Raw genomic sequence first — 22,974 nt, forward strand, 5'->3', positions numbered from 1 at the left:
CGACGCTTCAGATGTCACCCTTGCCGCCACTCTAAACCAGGCAGGCAAACCCGTGGCATTCTTTTCCCGCACCCTTCATGCCTCTGAAATTCGGCACTCACCCATCGAAAAAGAGGCCCAGACCATCGTTGAAGCTGTGCGGCATTGGAGGCATTACCTGGCCGGCAGGAGATTCACTCTCCTCACTGACCAACGGTCGGTAGCCTTCATGTTCAATAACACACAGCGAGGCAAGATCAAAAATGATAAAATCTTGCGGTGGAGAATCGAGCTCTCCACCTATAATTACAAAACTTTGTATCACCCCGGCAAGCTCAACGAACCCCCAGATGCCCTCTCCCGAGGTACATGCACCAGCGCACAAGTAGAACAACTCCCGTCCCTGCAGGACAGCCTTTGTCAACCGGGGGTCACACGACTGTACCATCTCGTCAAGGCTCGCAACCTGCCCTACTCCGTCGAGGAAGTACGGACAGTCACCAGGGATTACCAGGTCTGTGTGGAGTGCAAGCCCCACTTCTACCAGCCGGGCCGGGTGCGCCTGGTGAAGGCCTCGCGCCCCTTTGAATGCCTCAGCGTGGATTTCAAAGGGCCCCTCCCCTCAACCGACCGCAACACGTATATTCTCAGTGTGGTCGACGAGTACTCCAGATTCCCCTTCGCCATCCCATGCCCCAATACGACGTCTGCCGCCGTCATCAAGGCCCTCAACACAATCTTCGCTCTGTTCAGTTTCCCCGCCTACATCCACAGCAACAGAGGATCCTCATTCATGAGTGATGAGCTGCGTCAGTTCCTGCTCAGCAGGGGTATCGCCTCCAGCAGGACGACCAGCTAGAACCCCCGGGGAAATGGGCAGGTAGAGAGGGAGAACGGGACGGTATGGAGGGCCATCCAGCTGGCCCGACGGTCCAGGAACCTCCCAGCCTCTCGCTGGCAGGAGGTTCCCCCTGATCCACTACACTCCATCCGGTCACTACTGTGCACCGCCACGAATAACACACCCCATGGACGTGTTTTTACCTTCCCTAGGAAGTCCACATCTGGGGTGTCTCTCCCGACTCGGCTCGCAGCTCCAGGACCGGTCCTGCGCTGTAGGCACGTCCGACTCCACAAGGCGGACCCCTTGGTGGACAGGGTACACTTGCTCCACGCCAACCCCCAGCATGCCTACGTGGAGTTCCTCAGGGACCTGGCACCGTCAGGTTCCAACCAAACACACTTCCCCACCCATGCGCCACCCTCCCCTCCCCAACATTAACCCCATCAGGTCCATCCCTCCTTCCCCTGCCCACGCAAGAGGACGAAGAAGATTTCGGCACGCTCCCGGGGTCATCCGATTACTGGCCAGCACCAGCACCGCCAGCACCGACATCGCAGCCACCGTTACGTCGCTCCCAGCGAATCGTCAAAGCACCGGATCGACTGAACCTCTGACGGGCACCGGAATGTCAAAATGGACATTTTGTTTTCCTTCCCCACACATTTTCTAAGGCACTATACATAATTCTCAACACTGTATATAGTTCCATACCACCCCCGCCGGACTCATTTTTAACAGGGGGTGAATGTGGTGAACCACTGTGTACACCTGTATTCGGGGATGCAAAGTAGGACCTGTACTACAGGTTCGCCGGTAGCCCCTGTCGGCTGGCTCCGCCCACTAGGAGGAGTATAAATATGCGTGTCCTCCATTGATCTGCCATTTTGCCAGCTGCAGCAGGAGGCCACGCATCTGACTGTAATAAAGCCACAGTTGTACCAAACTGAGTCTTTGTGCAATTGATTGTGCATCACTCAGGTCTCCAGTCAACTCAGCATAGTGTCAACCCACAGTTAAAGTATGTACGATTGTTAAGAGTTCAATAAAATCGAGTTGCCTTTCTTCAAGTGTTGGAAGCCTGTCTCTCTAACTACTGCAGTAAATGCAGTCCTCGCAGACCCAGCTTACACATCAGTGAACAGCTTCACTGGTCGTACCTCTTGACTGTATTGCATCTCATTGAGCTCTGGAAACAGAACGAACCCTCTGAATAAAGTATTTGTGTTACCTGGAAGGCTCCAATCTTTATTCAGACTTGGAGAATAACATAAGGATTTTAACCCTTTGCCGGAGAGTGGTTGGTTTTGGTGTCGTTGCTTTACGGTTTTTGAAACTCTGGTTATTTGTATGAAGTGGTTGCCATGTTGTGAGTTTGTTGTAACTCCCGGTTGTCAGGCAGGGGGCACAGCTCATTGCCTACGAGAAACCCGTGCGTCAGAAATAAACAGACCTAAAAGGAACAGCTCGTCCCAATCACTGCATTTCCGGAGTGGCAACTTGATCAGGACACACGGGAAAGTGTTCCTATTCCCAGGCCCGGCTAGAGAGTGAGAGTGCAAGGTATTGTTGGCTGGGTATTTGCAGGCTGGGCTGCTAACTGAAAGATGCGGGGCAGACAGCACCGTGGACATTCCGGTTGCTGCAGAAGAAGCGGCAGCAGTTTAAAAGTTGCAGAGATGTCCCGGGCATTGATGAACGCCATGAACACTCTCTCCTGTCCCTGCTCAGGGCGAAATCTCTTGGCAGGGGATTGCTGCTTATGGTGGAGAGGCTCCCTTTCCCCCATCTACTATCTAAAGCGAGGAATAGCCGGGAATTGTTTTAACCTCGTTGATTACACTGCCATTTGTAGGACGTCCAACGCCTCTCCCCAAGTGCAAACGTTGCTGCACTGTGCAAGGAGCTGCTCTGTCAGCCCCACGTTCACTTGACGGAGATTATATTCCGCCCATCAAGTGAGGCGAGGCTGTGGCGCCTCCCTTTGCCAAATAGCCATATGCTTCCAGGGTTCAGAATGCAGGATGACCACCTGGGACAATTCCTGTTTGGTGCGGTGTATTGACTCATTCAGTAATTTACTATGTTTACTCACACGTCCTATGTTTCTTTAAGGAGTTTATCTGCAAGGCGAAAAGGCAATGAGAGGATATTCTCAGTTCAGTTTGCTTGTTCTGTGGGGACTACTCACAGGTAAGTCATCAATGGTTTAATAATTTCAAGGAATTCAGTGTGATTTTCAGCTTTTCTTTTCTTTGTCACTGCTCACTATTTGGACTGAGCTAGCATGAACACAAAGGATCAATGACGTCCTGTACTATAACCACCATTCTATGTGCAGCTGTAGAGATTTGTAAAATAGTGGGAGTATTGATTAAAACCGGGGCTAACATCACTCCTTGATCCCCTTCTGTGAGTCAGTGAAGATAAATGGTTTGGATGTTTCTCATGTAGAATGCTGCCCCTAAGATCAGAAATATAAGGCAATTCATGTTGTGAAGTGAAAAACTCAAAGTACTTTACCCTCCTCTCAGAACTGACCGATAGGGACCAATTATTCCAACCCCCCTGATTTGATTTATTATCACATGCGACGAAGTACAGTGAAAAGTATTTTTCTGCGGCTGAGGGAACATACACAGTGCGTACACAGTAGACAAAAAAAGAATAATTGACAGAGTACATAGACAAATGGTACATCCACAAACAGAGATTGGTTACAGTGTGGAACAAGGGGCCAAACAAAGCAAATACATGAGCAAGAGCAGCATAGGGCATCCTGAATAGTGTTCTTACAGGGAACATCAGTCCGAGGGAGAGTCGTTGAGGAGTCTTGTAGCTGTGGGGAACAAGCTGTTCCTATGTCAGACTTCTGTACCTTCTGCCTAATGGAAGGGTCTGGAGGAAGGCAATGCCTGGGTAGGAGGGGCCTCTGATATTGCTGTCTGCCTTCCTAAGGCAACGGGAGGTGTATACAGAATCAATAGGGATGGCAAGCTTGTGTGATGCGTTGGGCTGAGTTCACCACACTCTGCAGTTTCTTGCGGTCTTGGGCTGAGCAGTTGCCATACCAAGCTGTGATGCAGCCAGATAGGATGCTCTCTATCATACATCTGTAGAGGTTTGTGAGAGTCGATGCAGATATGCTAAATTTCTTTAGTTTCCGTAGGGCTTTCTTGACTGTTGCATCAATGTGAGTGGACCAGGACAGACTGTTGGTGATGGTGACCCCCAGGAACTTAAAGCTATCGACCATCTCCACTTCGGAGCCATTGATACAGACAGAGGTGTGTGTTGTGTTACGCTTCCTGAAGTCGATGACCAGTTCCTTGGTCTTTCTGGCATTTAGGGAGAGGTACGCCATGCAACCAAGTGATTTATCTCCCCTCTGTAGTCTGATTTGTTGTTGTTTGAGATATGGCCACCACAGTCTTATCATCCTGCTTGTCTGAATTAGACATGGCTCCCAGTTAAACTGGCTTGAGGCAGGACCTCCATCCCTATTGGAGAGAGGAAGTCTCACTGCCAAGAGCAATCAGCCAATCAGATGGCCAAACTGATCTCTATGCCTAACAGTGCCACCAAGAGTAGTGACAACTTGCTGGATCTGCAGGCATTTCCTGAAGAGAAGGAACCAGAAATTCTTTAGAATTACTTAAAAATAATTGCCTGCAGCACAGTGGCGCAGTGGGTTAGCCCTGATGCCTCATGGCGCTGAGGTCTCGGGTTCGATCCAGGCTCTGGGTCACTGTCCGCATGGAGTTTACGCATTCGCCCCGTGTTTGTGTGGGTTTCGTCCCCACAACCCAAAAGATGTGTAGGCTAGGTGGATTGGCCATGCTAAATTGCCCCTTAATTTTAAAAAAATGAATTCGGTACTCTAAATTTTTTTAAAAAGATAATGAAGGGGATTGACAGGGCAGATACTGAGAGACATTTGTGGGCAGCACGGGAGCACCAGTTTTTTAGAATTGTGGCTTCATAGCGCCAGGGTCCCAGGTTTGATTCCCCGCTGTGTCACTGTCTGTGCGGAGTCTGCACGTTCTCCCCGTGTCTGGGTGGGTTTCCTCCGGGTGCTCCGGTTTCCTCCCACAGTCCAAAGACGTGCAGGTTAGGTGGATTGGACATGCAAAATTGCCCTTAGTGTCAAAAAAGGTTAGGAGGGATTATTGGGTTACGAGGGTAGGATGGAAGTGAGGGCTTAATATGGGTCGGTGCAGACTCGATGGGCCAAATGGCGTCCTTCTGCACTGTATGTTCTAAAAACTCCCACCTCTCCAGAACACCACCTTGGTGAGAGAATTATGAACCTGCGTTAGAAGTATTGCAGGGTGAGCAGATCCAGGTGTCAGTCAGTGTCTAACACGGATTTGACACCAGCACTGCCACTTTGGCCTTCATCGTGCTAGTTAACACTCTCTCTTCAGCATTTAGCTCTGAACCTGAATTCAGTAGGAGAAATAATTCTCCCTGAGCCCATCTATAACTTGTAGCTCTGTTGTTGAGTAATCTTTAGTGCCTCTGTTTGTGGAAGGGCTCGGTTTGTTGGATTGAGCTGATTAGAGTTGGTGAACTCTGCAGTGAGTGGCACTTCAAAGCAAGTCCAGTGTTTCATCAGAGTGTTGAGGTCGGCGGCCAGGATCATAAGGGTGAGGGAGTACTATGGGGGGGAGGGAGGGAGTAACTCCATTGGCCACAGGGAACCCAAACAGGAGGCACCCCACCCTAGCCCTGCAGCTGATACTTGACACGGGTATAATTCCAGTGGTGTCAGGAAGAGGCTCTTAAGTGGCTGTTAAGTAAAGCATGGGTGAGTAGTGCCCCCGTGCCTCTCTGTTGTGAACACACTATATATAAATGTAAATTACTTTGCCATTTTCTGTATTTGTTTCAGATTTCCAACATTGTATTGTTCCTTTTTGATTTACAGCTGCATTCAGAGTCCAAATGGTTAAGAAAGAACTAACAGCAATCATTAACCAAACGGTTGTACTGGGATGTAATTTCACTGTAACTGAAGAATTGTCCTTTGAGAATATCCTGGTCACCTGGCAGCGTGTCGAGTCAAATGAAGTTGTCCACAGCTATTACTATGGAAAAGACCAGTTCAGTGAACAGGATGCTCAATATTCAAACAGGACAAGTCTCTTCCCAGAGGAGTTTAAAACTGGAAATGCTTCATTGAGACTAGAGGGTGTAAACACAAAGGATATTGGAAAGTACCAGTGTTATGTCAGTAACACAGCTGGAAATGATAAAGGAATAATTTCTGTCACATCTGCAGGTAAATAGAGTTAACATGATTCTTCTCTTTTCATAGATTATCATCTTGCATGAAAGTGGTTTACAAGGGTACTATCACCTGCAAAACATCCTCTCTATTAACTTATTGACAATGAGTAATGAAGGGTGGCAAACGGTGGCGCAGTGGTCTCAGCGTTGTGAGGCAGCAGTGCTAACCACTGCGCCACCGTTTGCCTTGGATTTAGTTTGAATTTACTTAAGAACGAGCTTGATGCATGAATGCTTGCACAGGTGTACCAAGCCCCATTCATTAATATTTAGGTAAGAACGCAGATACAAGAGTAGGCCCTTCAGCCCTTTGAGCTTGTTCTGTAATTATGGCTGACCTGCATCTTAAGTCTATTCAGTTTTGTTCCATACTTGTTATTAAAACTCTATAATTCATGTTTTTAATTACATAATTAAACTGTTCCACAATTAATTTCTAGCTCTGCTAAAGATTATTGATTCATGCTTTGAAGTAAAATGCCAATCGGCATGAACATTTTTCACTTAAAATGCATGGTTTACTGACATTTGGCAACTCCAATGATTAATACATAAGGAAACAATGTAAGAGTATTGAGAAATCATATGGCCAACGCACTTCATGGACCTCAAAGTTTCCCCTGACACCACTGCTGGTGGTGGTGGTGAGGACGGGGAAGAGCGAGTGTGAGGTGGTGGGAGTGCGCAAAGGGTTGGGTGGAAAAGATTGTGGGCACGAGGAGTGGAGAAGAAGAAAGAGAGAATGTGAAAGGAGGAAAGATGTGCGAGGAGTGGGAAGGAAGAGAGAGTATGAAGTGTGTACTAGGGGTGGAGAGGACAAGAGTGTGTACTCTGGGTGCAGAGGACAAGAGAAAGTATGCAAGAGGTGGAGTGGAAGACAGTATGCAAGAGGGGGAGAGAGTGTGTGAGAGGCGGAGAAGGAGAGACACTGTGTGCGAGCGGTGAGTTCCAGTCTTCCGATCCTGGGGTTAGTGTGGGGGCCCAGAAATGAAGCTAAGCACTGGGCCCCATGAACTGTAACTCCACCTCTGACTGGCTCTGTTTGTTCAAGGTAGAGTCGGGTGCTTTGAAAAGCTGGTTAGAGTTGATGAGCTTCGCCAGAAGTGGTACTGCACATGGGAATGACATTGGTTGTGACTTGACTGTAAAGATTCTGGCATGTCCCAGATGCCAATCAGGTCCAGCAACTTGATCAATCTCTAGTGCCTCAAACCAAGCTAAGGCCATTTTATGCATTTACATTCCCAGCATCCTCCTTTGATTGCAGCATGAGAGGGAGAGGATGCACTGGTGGCAAATAAGAAGACCAGTTTCTCACAGGGGTAGAAAGATAGGTTATGTGTGGGGGAGAGGAGCGGTAGGGAGAAGGCTTATCAGCATGGGGGTCTGATCTACCTCTAATTTCCTGGAAACAATAATCTTGCCTCCACTTAGGAGCTGGTTTAGCACAGTGGGCTAAAACAGCTGGCTTCTAATGCAGAACAAGACTAGCAGCGCGGGTTCAATTCCCGTTCCAGCCTCCCCAACAGGCACTGGAATGTGGTGACTAGGGGCTTTTCACAGTAACATCATTGAAGCCTATTTGTGACAATAAGCAGTTATTATTATTATCATGTGGGTCGTAGTGTCTTTGTTGCCTGTGATTCACTAAGAAGGTGGCCACATCAACATTACCTCTCACTTGGGACCAGTCCGGAACCAGTCCCAACAGCCTCCGGGCTGTACGAGGATGGCACTGTGAGGGACTGTTGACGGTGACTGCTGCCCTGAATTTCTCCGGATCCTGGTACAGAGTGAACTTCTCATGACTGTTGCCGGGACAGTAGGCATGTACCAGCATGATGTGCTGTGCATGATCGGACAGCAATTGCATGCTATCTGAGAATGTTTGTGGTTTTGTAACATTTCCCTTTTGAGATGCCGTGCCTGTAGAATCGCGTGTATGCATTCAGACCCTGTTGCAGCCAGAATACACCACACCTTAGAAGTGGAGTCGCGTTTTAAGTAGTGCGAGTGTTGCACTAACTTCAGGATGCCCAAGGTTGTTATAATTAGTAGTTAACATGACATTTGCCTGCATCGCTTGCACCAAAAATCTTTACCAATGACACTCACTGATGACTATTATTGTTTCACAGCATACTACAGTGAACCAGTGCTAACCATCAGACAGAAACTGTTGGGCACCATTTTAATGTTTGAGTCGAGCGGCTACCCAAAGGCTGATATTTCTTGGTACAATGGAGGCAACCTAGTTGCTTCCTTTTTGTCCAATTGTTCCTACTGTCAAGCTGCTGATGGCCTGTACACAGTGCGAAGCACAATGGAAATCAATGTCACAGGAAGAAGTTCAACCTATACATTTGTTTTAAGAAATGCCGCTGTCAATCAAACTATCTCCAGGACACTTAAGTTGCTCGTTGGAGGTAAGCTTTGCTGTTTTCTCACCAATTTCCTGTCCCTCCCGGCACAAGGCCGCTATCAACACTTGGTCACTTCCCTGAGTCTGGTCCTCCCAAGAAACAGGAGGAGTGCTGGAAAAAAAGTTCCAAAAGTCTGGCGTGAGGTCAGTAAATGTACCTTCAACACTTGCCTGTAGGTGTGCAAAATGATAGAGGGAGAGCAGTGGCCTCAGCAGCTAAAGATCAATCCACTTTGAAAGGGAGGATATAATGAGAACTAAACAGGCAATGGTAACTTGATGGGTAGAATTAAGAAATTCGAGGGCATTTTTAGACTGCAGCAGAGAAGCATTCTGGTAACAGCTGTGAATTGGTTGATTGTGGAAATTAGACAAAGACGTCACAAAGAAGGGTTAATGGGGGACTTTAATTTTTTGATAAATTGGGGTAAGCAGACTGGTGCATGTCAAAGGTAATGAAATTCAAGTATGTCCGGGATAGTTGCCTCTCTGCAAAAAATTGGTCTTCGAACCAAAAAGGAGATGGACCATATTCAATTCTCGGAATGAGCAAGATTTAATTAACAGTTTAATAGCACGTGGGTATTTATATGACATAATATGATCAAGTCCAATGTATTGTTTGAAAGGTAGAGACATGAAACAGCTACTAAAATTATAGATTTAGATAAGGCTGACTTCAACAGGATGAGATATGGGGGGGGATTTTTCCGGCCTTTCCCACCAGCAGGAGCTTCCCGTCCTGCCAACGGCAACTCACTGCCTCAGGCGGCAGAGGGTGTGAACAACGGGGAAGCTCGTTGACCGGGAGGGCCATCTCTGCCGCAGGGCAGGGGTAATACGGTCGTTAAGCTGCTGGCTAAGGCCCTGGCATCACAGCTGGAGCATTGTCTGCCAGCTATAATATCTGAATATCAGATAGGTTTCGTGAAGGATTGTTGACCAATGTTCGACGCCTCTTCAACATCGTCCTCTCCCCTTCCAATGCTCCAGAACCCTATGTCACAGTGTCTTTGGGTGCGGAAAAGGCATTTGATAGGGTGGAGTGGAACAATCTACTTCAGATTCTAGGGACTAATGGATTCGGCCCGTAATTTACCTCCTGGATTCATTTGTTGTACAAGGCCCCTTATGTACGCAAACAGGTGTTTGCAGGTGTTTTAAGATAAAATAATTGCTGACGACCCCTCACCGATTCTGGGACCGGTGAAGGGCTAGCAGCGGCGCCGGATGAAACTCCCGGCTCCCGTGCCAAAAACGGCCAGAAAATGGCCGGGTCCCTGGCTGAGAATCCGCACGGTGACGACCTGCAGCGGTCGCGCCGTACAACATGGCGCTGGCCGTGCGTGGACCCGAGCTCACCCATCCGCGACCCCACAGGCCCTCCTGGGCAGCAGCATGGATCCCGGCCGAGTGGGGTGGCGCTGGACACAGCCTGCAGCCGCCTCACCGAGTTCCCGACCGCTGAGATCACACATGTCCCGCGTGACTGGGAACTCGGCCCATCGGGGGCGGAGCATCGCAGGAGGCCTGCCGGTGACGCACCAATGCTGTTGCAATGGTGCACATGATGTCGCCATTTCGGAGGGGGTGGAGCATGGATAACTGGCCCCGGCCCCGATTTGGGCATCGGAGTCGATAATCCCGTGGAATGGAAAATCCCGCCCACTATGTTTGGTACTTTTTCTGGTTACAGGCTAAATATAGGAAGAGTGAGTGTATTCCTGTGATCTACCTGCTAGAGAGGGGCTCAACTTAATTCATTGCCGTTTTGCCTCTCTAACTCTAGTTTCCATTACTTGGGGATCCGTATAGTCCATAACTGGGGATCACCTCAGAAATTGAATTACTCAAGCCTCCTCAGTCATGTCAAAGCAGATCTGCCGAGGTGGAGTAGCCTCCCTTTGTCCCTGGCAGGTAGGATCCAAACAATTAAAATGAATATGTTTCCTAGATTTCTCTTTTTTTTTTCTTTCAATGTACCCCCCCCTCCTTTTTTTTCCCAAATAATTTTTTATTGTGGTCAATAAATGGCTTTCTGCTTTTATTTGGGTGGCCAGGTATTCCAGAGACCACAACACTCTGCTTCAGAGAGACAGGGGATCGGGAGGTCTGCCCCCCCCCCCCCCCCCCCCCCCCCCCCCCCCCCCGCCCAAATCTTTTGTTTTATTTTTGGGCTGCCAACAATCCGAAAATCCTGCATTGCTTAGTGACCCTGACTCAAGTTGGAACATATGGAGGCTTGATCGTACACCATCACCTCCACCTCTCTCTGTGCCATCATTACTGCAGTGCTGCCCCTTCTCCCCCGCAGGAGTTTCCTCAAGTCCTCTGATCATTGCTTCCCTCAGGATTTAGAAATAGTTTCAGCAGCATTGCAACCTTCTCTCCCTGCCTACTTTGGCCCTGACTTTTGGGGTAATCCTTTTCTTTTTGCCTTCCGGCACGGACCCATTGTTCCGGTCTTGAGGGGGACAAAGGGACTTGTGCATTTCAGGCATCTATTCTCCGAGGGGAGATTTGCCAGCTTTGAGAAGCTCACTGACACATTTCTGTTGCCCTGTTCTAACCTGTTTCGTTATTTTAAAATTTGAGATTTCTCTTCTCAAGTTTTTATTTTCCCCTGGCCTTAGCCCCCCCCCCCCCCCCCCCCCTCTCCCTGTTGGGGATGGTTTTGTCATTGGCGCAACCGGACAGGGGATCTATTTAAGATTTGTATGGTGTTATCCCCTCACCGGATCCCGCCCCTTTGGAGGAAGTGAGGGAAAGATGGGATAAGAAACTAGGTCCTGTACTTGCTTGTAGGGAGGCGCTCTACAGGGTGAACTCCACTTCATCCTGCTCCCGGCAAGTATTGCACAAAATGCATTGGACCAAGGCGAGGATGAGTGGGTTTTTCAAGGATGTGGAAAACAAGTGTGACCGTTGCTCGCTTGCGCCAGCTAACCGCACTTCATGTTTTGGTGTTGTCCCAAAATTGCTAGCTACTTTTTAATTCAATATGATTCTGCGGGTTGCCCTAGAACTGTGTCCATTTAATAGCTATATTTGGGGTCACAGACACACTGGCGTTTCACTCTGGGGTAGGGGCGGGCATTCTTGCCTTTGCCACTTTAGTTTCCAGGAGGTGAATATTGCTTAGCTGGTTGGGCGATTTGATCTCATTTCTGCACTTGGAGAAAGTGAAGTTTATCATCAGGGGATCAGTGGAGAGATTCTGCCTGAAGTGCCAACCGTTTATCTCATTTCTTAAAGACCTAGATACCGTCAATTGTTAGGGGTGGGGGGGTTAGCTAATAGTGGGGCTAATTTGTTTGTTACATAGATCATAGAATGTACAGTACAGAAGGAGGCCATTTGGCCCATCGAGCCTGCACTGGCCCTTGGAAAGAGCACCCTACCCAGGCCCGCATCTCCACCCTATCCCCATAACCCAGTAACCCCACCCAACACTAAGGGCAATTTTGGACACTAAGGGCAATTTAGCATGGCCAATCCACCTAACCTGCACATCTTTGGACTGTGGGAGGAAACCGGAGCACCCGGAGGAAACCCACGCAGACACGGGGAGAACGTGCAGACTCCGCACAGACAGTGACCCAAGCCGGGAATCGAACCTGGGACTCTGGAGCTGTGAAGCAATTGTGCTAACCACTATGCTACTGTGCTGTACACCATTATTACAATTGTTACAATTATAAGGAAAGGTGTATATATAACTTTTTGACTCTGTATTTCTATTTCTTGGCTGTACCATTGTTGTTAACAGGGTTAATGTTTGTTTATGAAATTCAATAAATATATTATTTAAAAAGATAGAATACTAAATAATTTGCCAATGAATTGCTTTTGCTTCAGAAGCTGAAATGAGAGCTGATAAAATCATACGGAGTTTGTCTCTCTTATTTTTAATGATTCCTTTATATTCAATGACTAAAACTTTTTTTCCCATTTTTGTTTTTAAATTTCTACTTTCAGAAGATTCAAGCCTGAAGCCAAACCCTCCACTTGATTGCTCCAGAATGCTAAGTTTTATTCTGGTGGCTCTATTAGTAATAATTGTTCTGCCAATGATATTACATCAACTCAAATATATGAAACGAAAGAAAATCAAATACATAATTGCAGATTCAACATGAGATCCATTGGCTTTGGGGACACCCTGATGATTGTCCTGACTGATTCTCTACTGGAGTGTGAACGTTGGTATGTGTGGTACTTGAGAGGTGCTGACGGATCTATACTGCATGCTCTTTGTTCATGAATCGAAATGGTTGGAATATCGACGAGCAAGCGATCCAGGAGCTGCAAGGAATTCACTCATTTTTGTGTGAAGTCACTACATCACGGCGGGAGATCATTCGGCACATAGAATATGCTAGCTCTTGTATACATTCTCCACCCCGCAGCGCTGGGATAGCGTTTGGGGGGAGAATCAGGCGTGTAGCCGAAGTTTGAGGTTCACACTGGGCAGCAGCGGTAAGATGCTAATGGACCTAATGACCCATTTGCAGCTACTTAGCGGGCTAGGCACCAGAGTCTGCAGGTCCCAGTGATTCTCTGGGTTTGGAAGCACATGGGCGGGACTCGCGACAAGTATTACCAAACGTGTACCTAACATTCTGGACCTCGCGGTGGGTCGAGGAGGTAACTCCTGGAGGGAGTGTCCCCAAACATCCATCCGAGGGCCATCCTTCTCCTCCCCCCCCCCCCCCCCCACCCAACCATAATGCATGACCTGCTCAACCCTCCCCTACCAGACCCCCTCCTCCAATGTCGCCCCCTCCTCCAATGTCGCCCCCTTACAGAACCCCTAAATACGGTCATCACACAGAGACCTCACAAATAGAGAGAACCCCCCCCCCCAGGATCCACTAAATAGGGAGACACCCCTTAAATAAAGGGACTACCCCCACACCAGAACTCCCCAGAAAAGAAACCACTGTCTGGAATCTGCAGAGCACACCAGATAGGGGCAGTGAAAAGGAATCACATTGTAACACTCACCTGGGCCTACACCTGCTAGCTCAGACAGAGGAAGCACCCGGTGCCCATTCCTGAAAAGAAAAAAACAATGACTTGTGTATAAACCCCTCAGATCCTTTAGCTGCCAGTCATTCATTCATTTCTCTTCATGGGCTGTGATTGACAGCTTCCACACACAGGTGTCAGCCTTGCTTCATTAATCTTGCTTCATGGATGAGGAACTCTTAAGTGCTGTAACCATAATGTTCACAAACATCAAAAGAGAGTTAAGCTCATTCTAATTCCCCCCGCCCCACCCCCATCTTCACACTCGAGTGATGTTGAAGTGCTGAGCTGTAATTTCACCTCTGGCGGAAGAACATAGTATGCAAGATTATCTAACTGAACACATGGAAGAACACTCTGTAACTAACTGAGTGCTCGAGGAATGTTTGGTGACTGGTTGTGTTCGGAACCTGTAACAACTGTTAAACTGAAGAAAAAACACATCGATCATTTATGTATTCAGGCTGTGTTGAATGTTTGCGAGTGTTGGCTGAGTACGAGTCTAATCCAGGGGTTCCCAAACAGGGTTCCGAAAGAGCCTCCCTGGGGGTCTACGGGAGTTCAGGCCTATCTGACAATGCAAGTTTCGTGCTGTTTCCAACTCGTTCAATCCGAGGCTGGATTCTGGAGAGCTCTGGAGCTGGAAACAGCATGAAACACAAATTTGTATAGATCAGACGGTGGGCATCAGTGTAGGGAAAGGGAGGGGGAGGGGTGGGCAGCTGGGAAGGAGGTTCTGTGAGGGGGATGGAAGGGGAGGGGGTCTGCGAGAGATTGGGGGAAGGGCAAGGGGAGGACAGGGATTGGAAGATGGGTCTACAAAGGGTAAGTGATCTGTGAGGAGGCATGGGATGGGAGGGGGTTCTGCAAGGAGGGAAGTGGGATCTGTGAGGTGGAAGGTAGCTGGCGAGCAGGGAAGGAGGTCTGCAAGGGGGCGGGGAAGGGGGCCTGCGAGGGGGGTAGCAGTGATGGGGAGGGGTTGTCGGCTGGATTTGGCTCATAGCCATGGGATGTTGTTTCGGGGGTGTATGTGTTTTAATTTAGGAAAGTAGAAGAACTTCGAAGGGGCAATTTAAGTATAATGTGTGTGTAACCATCATTGTAGTTCTGTGCAATTATTTCATTTATTGTTGCCTCCCTTGTGTGTTTTACTATTTACTTTTGTTAAATTATTACTCTAATATTGTGACATTCCTCACTGGTCTTCATCTCTTTCTTAATACTATATCAAGTTGCAAAACTAGGAACCAGCAGTCCAAGTTTCCCTTCTGGTATTTGGAATATCCTAGCATTTAACATCGGCAGGGTTCTTAACATTTATCAACCAAAGTACATGTATCTCTGGTTTCACAGTTTCATCATTTAGGAATGAATTGAGGGTCGAACATCACTTGGGTTAGCAATGCTTGGGCATTGTTGGGAGTGCTCCCCCATTGTCCCCAGATCTAAGAGTCAACAACAAAACAAGGGTGCTAGTTACTGACTTCAAAGGAAGCTGACAACATAAATCCAGTTACCTCTGGCATGGTTTTCCCTCTCAATGACAGTTTAAATGTGGCACCAGGTCTAGGGGATATCTTGGCATACAACAGCTGTGATGTAAGCAGCCAGTAATCTTCAGATGTTCACAGACAGCCAACCAGGGCATCAAAAGCACGTCTACTTAAAACATTTTCAACCACAAATGATTAGATTAAGATGGAAGCTAAACTAAAATGGGTTTTTAAAAAAGGAAAAGTATATATTTCTTAAAATGTGTATTTTATTCATAATTTATAGGGCTAAATTCTCCCATTATGGAGAATATGTTCTCCTGTCAGAGATGAATTACCTTTGATTTGCCCTGGCGCTAGGAGTGAGAATCCACTGATGATTCACTATCCCTTGCCATATAAATTTATAATTGGGTGATAGGTTATTGATTTATTCATGGTTTGAGGTGCTAATTGAATGCATAACTACAGAGTGAAATTATTAAAAGTGTCTTTATGGTGAGAATACAGTCATTGTTTCAGATAATGAATTAACTATTGAACTCTAGCATCTTGACTGTGGAGATTTAAGCATTGTTTCAGTGAATGTTTCATACAATGAATTGACTATTGTATTTCAGTGCATTTAGCAATAAGAATTTATCAACTAATTAGTTACAGCAAGGTCTACGGCCAGCGGTGGCGTGAGAAACCTATTTTCATGTGCACGTAGATGCTGAACTAACTTTGGACACCAGTCAATTTTAAAGTTATGCTAAATGTTTGATTAATAAATCATCCTCTAAGTAACAGCCATCCATTTGAACAAATCAGGAGGTCACAGCTGAGGATTAGAAACCAATGAGAGTAAGTGAGAATCGCTCCTGAATTCCTGACTTCCTGAATTTGTACATCATCTAATAATAATAATCGCTTATTGTCACAAGTAGGCTTCAATGAAGTTACTGTGAAAAGCCCCTAGGCGCCATATTCTGCACCTGTTCGGGGAGGCCGGTATGGGAATTGAACCGGCGCTGCTGCCTTGTTCTGCATTACAAGCCAGCTGTTTAGCCCACTGTGCTAAACCAACCCCTATCTATCTGTTTGTGTTTAAAGTGATTTCTTTATGCTTTTGTGTTTAATGCTTTTTTTGGCATGTTCTGATTCCGTTCTTATGTGAGTATATTAAAGTGAATAATTAGCAGAAAAGGTTGCATTTTTGACACCTCCAATCGGCTTTTATTCGAAGAAGGTAAAACAAGAGACTCAACAGTTGTAATTTACAAGGGATTCCCACGCAAATCCCACTATCAAGACACCATTTTGAGCAGGCAGCCTGCTAGCAGTCCAGCAGCTGGTCCCCCTTTCCCCCAGCAACACAATTCTGCCCTTCACCTCCACCACAGGTTTTGCTGGGTCACCACCCCCACCCACAATGGTGATCCGAGATCACTCATCAGAGAGACCCCCCCAATAAGAGATATCCTCCTCCAGAGACCCCCACAAGGAACCTCTTGCTGCCTCTTTTTCTCTGCAGAAAGCACTTAACTGTCTTTGATGTAGTCCAAGTGCTGTCAATCATAGCTGGATGTTTCTAAACATTGCAGATAGTTTCACAGTTGTGAATGTGAGATCCATTCAAGAGTGAAGGGCAGCAAAATTAAATAATCCTGAAAACTGGTTGTCTGTAAGCTGTCAATCACAGCTCAGTAAAACCAATACCCATTGATATTAATGAAAGCCTTGCCGATCAAAGATCTGAGGGGGTTTAAACCCTGAAGATATAGTTTTCACTTTCTAGGAATGTAAAACGGCTGCTTTCTCTGCCTGAGCCAGTAAGTGTATTGCACAGATGAGTTTTAAATAAGTGATTTTTTTTTCTCTATCTCTGGACTGCTCTCTAGCTTCTAGGCGGGGGTCTCTGGAGTAGGAAGGTATCTGTAATGGAGGGGGAGGGGGGTTTCTGGTAGTGGTCTCACTTATGGAGGTGTTTGCTGGTGGGGTTTCCTGGTGGAGGTGGAATGGGCAGGATTTGCATTGTGAAAGGAAGGAGAACCCTCCTGATGGATTTTGGGGCAACTCCCTGCAAGAGTTACTCCCTTAGCCCCACCACAAAGTACACCATGCCGGGGCCACTCTGGGAAATACCTGCACCAATTCTCACCCACATGAATACCCACCCAGAGGCTTGGAGAATCACGTGGGCTTGGAGAATCTGGTACCCAGCCCATTATTGGATGGAAATGGGTCAATCTCGATACCACTGCCTGTGGGGGAACCAAAGCATCGGAACAGAATTGGCACCCTTTGCTGGACGACATTGGATTATCCGTTGTATCAAGAATTCCGCTATTTTCTTATCAGAAATATTTTATTAAGGCATTCAGGAATAAACATCAAATAAAACCACAGCCAAGATAACCAAAAGATAACAAAGAGGAGATCACAGCATAACTCAATCCATGGCCAACAACCGCAACCTGGCCTCCGTACCATACCCCACCCTCTTTACCTCCACTTTTTCTCGTGAACCCTAATTCCCCTCCTTCTGCTGTCTTAACTGTCCTGGAAGAAGTCAATGAATGGTTTCCATCTCCGGGCAAACCCTTCCATCGACCCCTTTAAGGGAATTTAATTTTCTCCAGCCTAAGGAAATCCATGAGGTCGCTCACCCATACCCCCCGGCTTCGGAGGCTCCGAGTCTCTCCATCCCAACAGGATCCGTCTTCGGGCTACCAGAGAAGTAAAGGCCAGAACGTCGGTCTCTCTCACCCCCTGGACTCCTGGGTCTTCTGACACTCCCAACACTGCCAATTCTGGACTCAGGACCAACTTCACCCCCAGTACCTCCGGCATCACGTCAGCAAACCTCCGCCAAAATCCTGCAACTTCGGACAGGCCCAAAACACGTGGACATGATTCCCCACACCCCCCACCCCGCACACTACCCGCCCCTATTCTCCACCCCCTCAGAGAACCTACTCATTCTAGCCACCATCATATGCCCCTATGGACTACCTTAAATTGGATGAGACTCAACCTGGCGCATGAGGAGGACTCATTCATCCTCAAAGCTTCCTCCCATAACTCAGCCACCCGCTCACCCCAGCTCCTCCCACTTTCACCTACCTACTCCCATTGGGTATATCTCTGACACCCTGCCCTCTTAAGCCCCTGTTCTTGACAGCACCTTGTCCTGCAACCCCAGTGGTGGCAGATCAGGAAGGGACGGCACCTGCTTTCTCACGTAGTTCCACACCTGTAAGTATCGGAACCCGTTTCCACTGGGCAACTCGTACGCCTCCACCAGTCTTTCCAAACTCGAGAAGCTGCCCTCCACGAACAAATCTCCAAACTGCTCAATCCCTGCCCGCCGCCAACCCTGAAACCCTCCCATCCGGTCCCGTCCCCGGAGCAAACCTGTGATTCCCACAGATCGGAGCCCAAACCGCTCTCAAGCCTCAAGTGCTGTTGCCATTGTCCCCACAGCCTCAGGGCCACCACTACTGTCGGACTTGTGGAGTAACTGACCTGCGAGAATGGCAGAGGCGCCATCAACAACACTCACAAACTAGTACCCTTATACACGCTGCCTCCATTTGCTCCCATATTGACCCCTTCCCCACTACCCACTTCCTTACCATGGCTATGTCATCCAAGAATAATTCATTAAATTTGGCAAGGCCAACGCATACCCTCTTGTCTCTGCTCTAACAGCACCTTCTTTACTCAAGGAGCCTTTCCCACCCACACAGTTCCCAATATCAACAAGTTAACCTTCTTGAAAAAGGCCTTGGGGATAAATATCAGGAGGTTCTGGAATGCAAACAAAAACCTCGGGAGCACCATCATCTTCACAGACTGCAGCCACCTCACCAATGACAACGGAAACAAATCCCACCTTTTAAATTTGACCTTCATTTGCTGCACCAATTGAGCCAGATTCAACTTGTGTAATCGCATCCACCCCCACACCACCTGGATAGCTAGATACCTAAAACCCACCCCCACTACCTTAAACAGCAGCTTGCCCGGCCTCCTATCCTGCCCCCTCGCCTGGATTAGGAAGACCTTACTCTTGCCCATGTTTAATTTATACCCTGAAAACCAACCAAATTTCACCAAAATGTCCTTACTATTCTCTATGTTTTACAGCAGGTCCAAAACAGCAGGTCGTCAGCATACAGGGACACCCTATACTCCATCTTCACCCCCCCAACCCCGCACAATCCCTTTCCAGCCCCTAGATGCTCTAGGCGCCATCGGCAGTGGCTCTATCGCCAAGGCGAAAATCACAGAGAGTGGGCATCCCTGCCTCGTCCCCCTGTACAACGTAAGTACCCCAAACTCACCCAATTCATTCTTACACACCACCGACGCCGGGTACAACAATCAAACCGAATCCACACACCCCTGCCCAAACCCAAACCGCCCCAATACCTCACATAAATACTTCCACTCCGGGCAGCACGGTGGCCTAGTGGTTAGCACAACCGCCTCACGGCGTTGAGGTCCCAGGTTCGAATCCCGGCTCTGGGTCACTGTCCGTGTGGAGGTTGCACATTCTCCCCGTGTCTGCGTGGGTTTCGCCCCCACAACCCAAAAATGTGCAGTGTAGGTGGATTGGCCACGCTAAATTGCCCCTTAATTGGAAAAAATAATTGGGTAATCTAAATTTATTTAAAAATAAATAAATGCTTCCACTCCGCCCAATCAAAGGCCTTCTCTGTATCCATCACGACCGCCACCTCCACCTTTCATCCATGATGACAAAATCATGATGACATTTAGCAGGTGCCTGACATTGCCTGTCATGTGCCTCCCTTTTACAAATCATGTCTGGTCCCCCCTTAAATCTCAATCTGCGAGCCCAGAATCCTAACCAGCAACTTGACATCCACATTCAACAGTGATATTGAATGGTAGGACCCAGACTGCTCCGGATCCTTGTCTTTCTTCGGGATCAGAGATATTGAGGCCTGCAACAACATTGGGGGGGGGGGGGGGGGGGGGGGGGGGGGGGGGGGGGGAGCTCACCCTTCTCCCTCGCCTCATTAAATGCCCTCAACAGCAGGGGCCCTAAGTCACCCAATAACTTTCTAGAAAAATCTGAGCTGGTTACAGTGCAGACTTTGCACTGAGTGCTGAATTTGGGTGCATTTGAGTGCGATAGTGAGAGTTTGGTGACTGAGGGAGTTAGGTGGGGAGTGAGTAAGGTGCACCTTTTCATTTCATTTCCTACATTTCCTCAAAGAGCGTGAAGGGAGCCCAGAGTTTACAGAGAGTACAGCTGACTGGGAGCAGAGTCGGAGAGCGGAGTTCCAGTTGGTCCACAGTGCAGCTATATTCTGTAAGGTAAGAGGGGATGGAGGCTAGGGCAGTTGCATGCTCCTCCTGTAGGATGTGGGTTGTAAGGGATACCACCGGTGTCCCCGCTGACTATACCTGCGGGAAGTGCACCCAACTCCAGCTCCTCAGAGACCGTGTTAGGGAACTGGAGCTGGAGCTGGATGAACTTCGGATCATCTGGGACGCAGAGGGGGTAATAGAAAAGAGTTACAGGGAGATAGCCACACCCAAGGTACAGGACAAGAGTAGCTGGGTTACAGTCTGGGGAAAGAAAACGAACGGGCCATATTGTTGGAGAGTACAGTGTTAAACAGACTGGTAAGCTCGAGGAGACACTTGTTAGGAATGAAGATGTGTTGGGCATTTTGAAAAACTTGAGGATAGACAAGTCCCCCAAGCCTGACGGGATATATCCAAGGATTCTATGGGAAGCAAGAGATTAAATTGCAGAGCCGTTGGCAATTATCTTTTCATCCTCACTCTCAACAGGGGTGGTACCAGGGAATTGGAGAGTGGCGAATGTCGTGCCCCTGTTCAAAAAAGGGAATAGGGATAACCCATAGAATTACAGGCCAGTTAGTCTTACTTCGGTGGTAGGCAAAGTAATGGAAAAGGTACTGAGGAATAGGATTTCTGAGCATCTGGAAAGATACTGCTTGATTATTGATAGTCAGCACGGATTTGTCGGGGTAGGTCTTGCCTCACAAGTCTTATTGAATTATTTGAGCAGGTGACCAAGCACATGGATGAAGGTAAAGCAGTGGATGTGGTGTACATGGATTTTAGTAAGGCATTTGATAAGGTTCCCCATGGTAGGCTTATGCAGAAAGTAAGGAGGCATGGGATAGTGGGAAATTTGGCCAGTTGGATAACAAACTGGCTAACCGATAGAAGTCAGAGAATGGTGGTGAATGGCAAATATTCAGCCTGGAGCCCAGTTACCAGTGGCGTACTGCAGGGATCAGTTATGGGTCCTCTGCTGTTTGTGATTTTCATTAATGACTTGGATGAGGGAGTTGAAGGGTGGGTCAGTAAATTTGCAGACGATACGAAGATTGGTGGATTTGTGGATAGTGAGGAGGGCTGTTGTCGGCTGCAAAGTGACATAGGATGCAGAGCTGGGCTGAGAAGTGGCAGATGGAGTTTAAGCCTGAAAAGTGTGAGGTTGTCCATTTTGGAAGGACAAATATGAATGCGGAATACAGGGTTAACGGTAGGGTTCTTGGCAATGTGGAGGAGCAGAGAGATCTTGGGGTCTATGTTCATAGATCTTTGAAAGTTGCCACTCAAGTGGATAGAGCTGTGAAGAAGGCCTATGGTGTGCTGGCGTTCATTATCAGAGGGATTGAATTTAGGAGCCGTGAGGTGATGATGCATCTGTACAAAACCTTGGTGAGGCCACATTTGGAGTACTGTGTGCAGTTCTGGTCACCTCATTTTAGGAAGGATGTGGAAGCTTTGGAAAAGGTGCAAAGGAGATTTACCAGGATGTTGCCTGGAATGGAGAGTAGGTCTTACAAGGAAAGGTTTTTTCATTAGAACAGACAAGGATGAGGGGCGACTTGATAGAGGTTTATAAGATGATCAGGGGAATAGATAGAGTAGACAGTCAGAGACTTTTTCCCTGGGTGGAACAAACCATTACAAGGGGACATAAATTAAATGAAATGAAAATGAAAATGAAAATCGCTTATTGTCACGAGTAGGCTTCAATTAAGTTACTGTGAAAAGCCTCTAGTCACCACATTCCGCGCCTGTCCAGGGAGGCTGGTACGGGAATCAAACTGTGCTGCTGGCCTGCTTGGTCTGCTTTAAAAGACAGCGATTTAGCCCAGTGAGCTAAACCAGCCCATAGTGAGCTAAACCAGCCCCTCGTGAGCTAAACCAGCCCGTAAATTTAAGGTGAATGGTGGAAGACATGGGGGGATGTCAGAGGTAGGTTCTTTACCCAGAGAGTAGAGGGGGCATGGAATGCACTGCCTGTGGAAGTAGCTGAGTCGGAAACATTAGGGACCTTCAAGCGGCTATTGGATAGATACATGGATTACGGTAGAATGATGGGGTGTAGATAAATTTGTTCTTAATCTGGGACAAAAGTTCGGCACAACATCATGGGCTGAAGGGCCTGTTCTTTGCTGTATTTTTCTATGTTCTATGTTCTAAAACTCTACTGGGAAGCTGTCCAGGCCCGGTTCCTTCCCTGCCTGCATCGCCCCCATACTCTGCAGCACATCCACCCTCCAATGGGAACTCCCAGGCCCTCCACCAGATCCTCCTCCACCCAGCCAGGAGCTCCAATTCATAAACTTTCCTACAGAACTCCTCAAACACCCCATTCACCCCCACCGGATCCAATACCAATCCACCCTTGCCATCCTTCACCCTGCCAATTTCCCTCGCCACATCCTGCTTCCTGAGCTGGTAGCCTCCTCCCTGTACTCATACCCTCTGGCCCTCCGCAACTGCCCCACGACCTTCCCTGTGGCCACCAACCTAAACTCCATCTGAAGCTTCTACGTCTCCTTCAACAATCCCACCTCTGGGGTTCCACATACCTTCTGTCCACACACATAATCTCGTCCACCAAC

The 22,974-nt window shown here is 47.9% G+C and overlaps 1 protein-coding gene across 4 annotated transcripts; it reads left to right on the forward strand.

Moving 5' to 3' along the window:
* The first annotated feature begins 2,263 nt into the window (after positions 1–2,263).
* On the forward strand, positions 2,264–13,297 carry LOC119966109 (CD276 antigen-like). 4 transcript variants are annotated; one of them, XR_005460681.1, is made up of 6 exons: positions 2,264–2,383; positions 2,936–3,013; positions 5,751–6,104; positions 8,251–8,538; positions 10,324–10,451; positions 12,513–12,625. XR_005460681.1 is itself a non-coding variant. In XM_038797335.1 (5 exons), the coding sequence occupies exons 2-5, from the start codon at positions 2,962–2,964 to the stop codon at positions 12,671–12,673; spliced, it is 855 nt and encodes a 284-aa protein (XP_038653263.1). In that variant the 5' UTR covers positions 2,265–2,383; positions 2,936–2,961; the 3' UTR covers positions 12,674–13,297. The 4 variants fall into 4 exon arrangements, 3 of the variants coding, with proteins under 3 accessions (XP_038653263.1, XP_038653283.1, XP_038653274.1); XM_038797335.1 differs by lacking the exon at positions 10,324–10,451 and having other exon boundaries at positions 2,265–2,383; positions 12,513–13,297; XM_038797355.1 differs by lacking the exons at positions 2,264–2,383; positions 2,936–3,013; positions 10,324–10,451 and adding an exon at positions 4,097–4,175 and having other exon boundaries at positions 12,513–13,297.
* Positions 13,298–22,974: the final 9,677 nt, after the last annotated feature.

The sequence above is a fragment of the Scyliorhinus canicula genome, chromosome 1 (assembly GCF_902713615.1).
Source record: "Scyliorhinus canicula chromosome 1, sScyCan1.1, whole genome shotgun sequence".
Taxonomy (NCBI): domain Eukaryota; kingdom Metazoa; phylum Chordata; class Chondrichthyes; order Carcharhiniformes; family Scyliorhinidae; genus Scyliorhinus; species Scyliorhinus canicula.

Excerpts from the sequence above, each read along its gene's own strand:
- LOC119966109 (XM_038797335.1), top strand. The coding sequence starts at position 2,962 with ATGAGAGGATATTCTCAGTTCAGTTTGCTTGTTCTGTGGGGACTACTC. Across the intron at positions 3,014-5,750 it reads TCTGTGGGGACTACTCACAG|CTGCATTCAGAGTCCAAATG; the intron begins GTAAGTCATCAA and ends TTTGATTTACAG. Across the intron at positions 6,105-8,250 it reads AATTTCTGTCACATCTGCAG|CATACTACAGTGAACCAGTG; the intron begins GTAAATAGAGTT and ends ATTGTTTCACAG.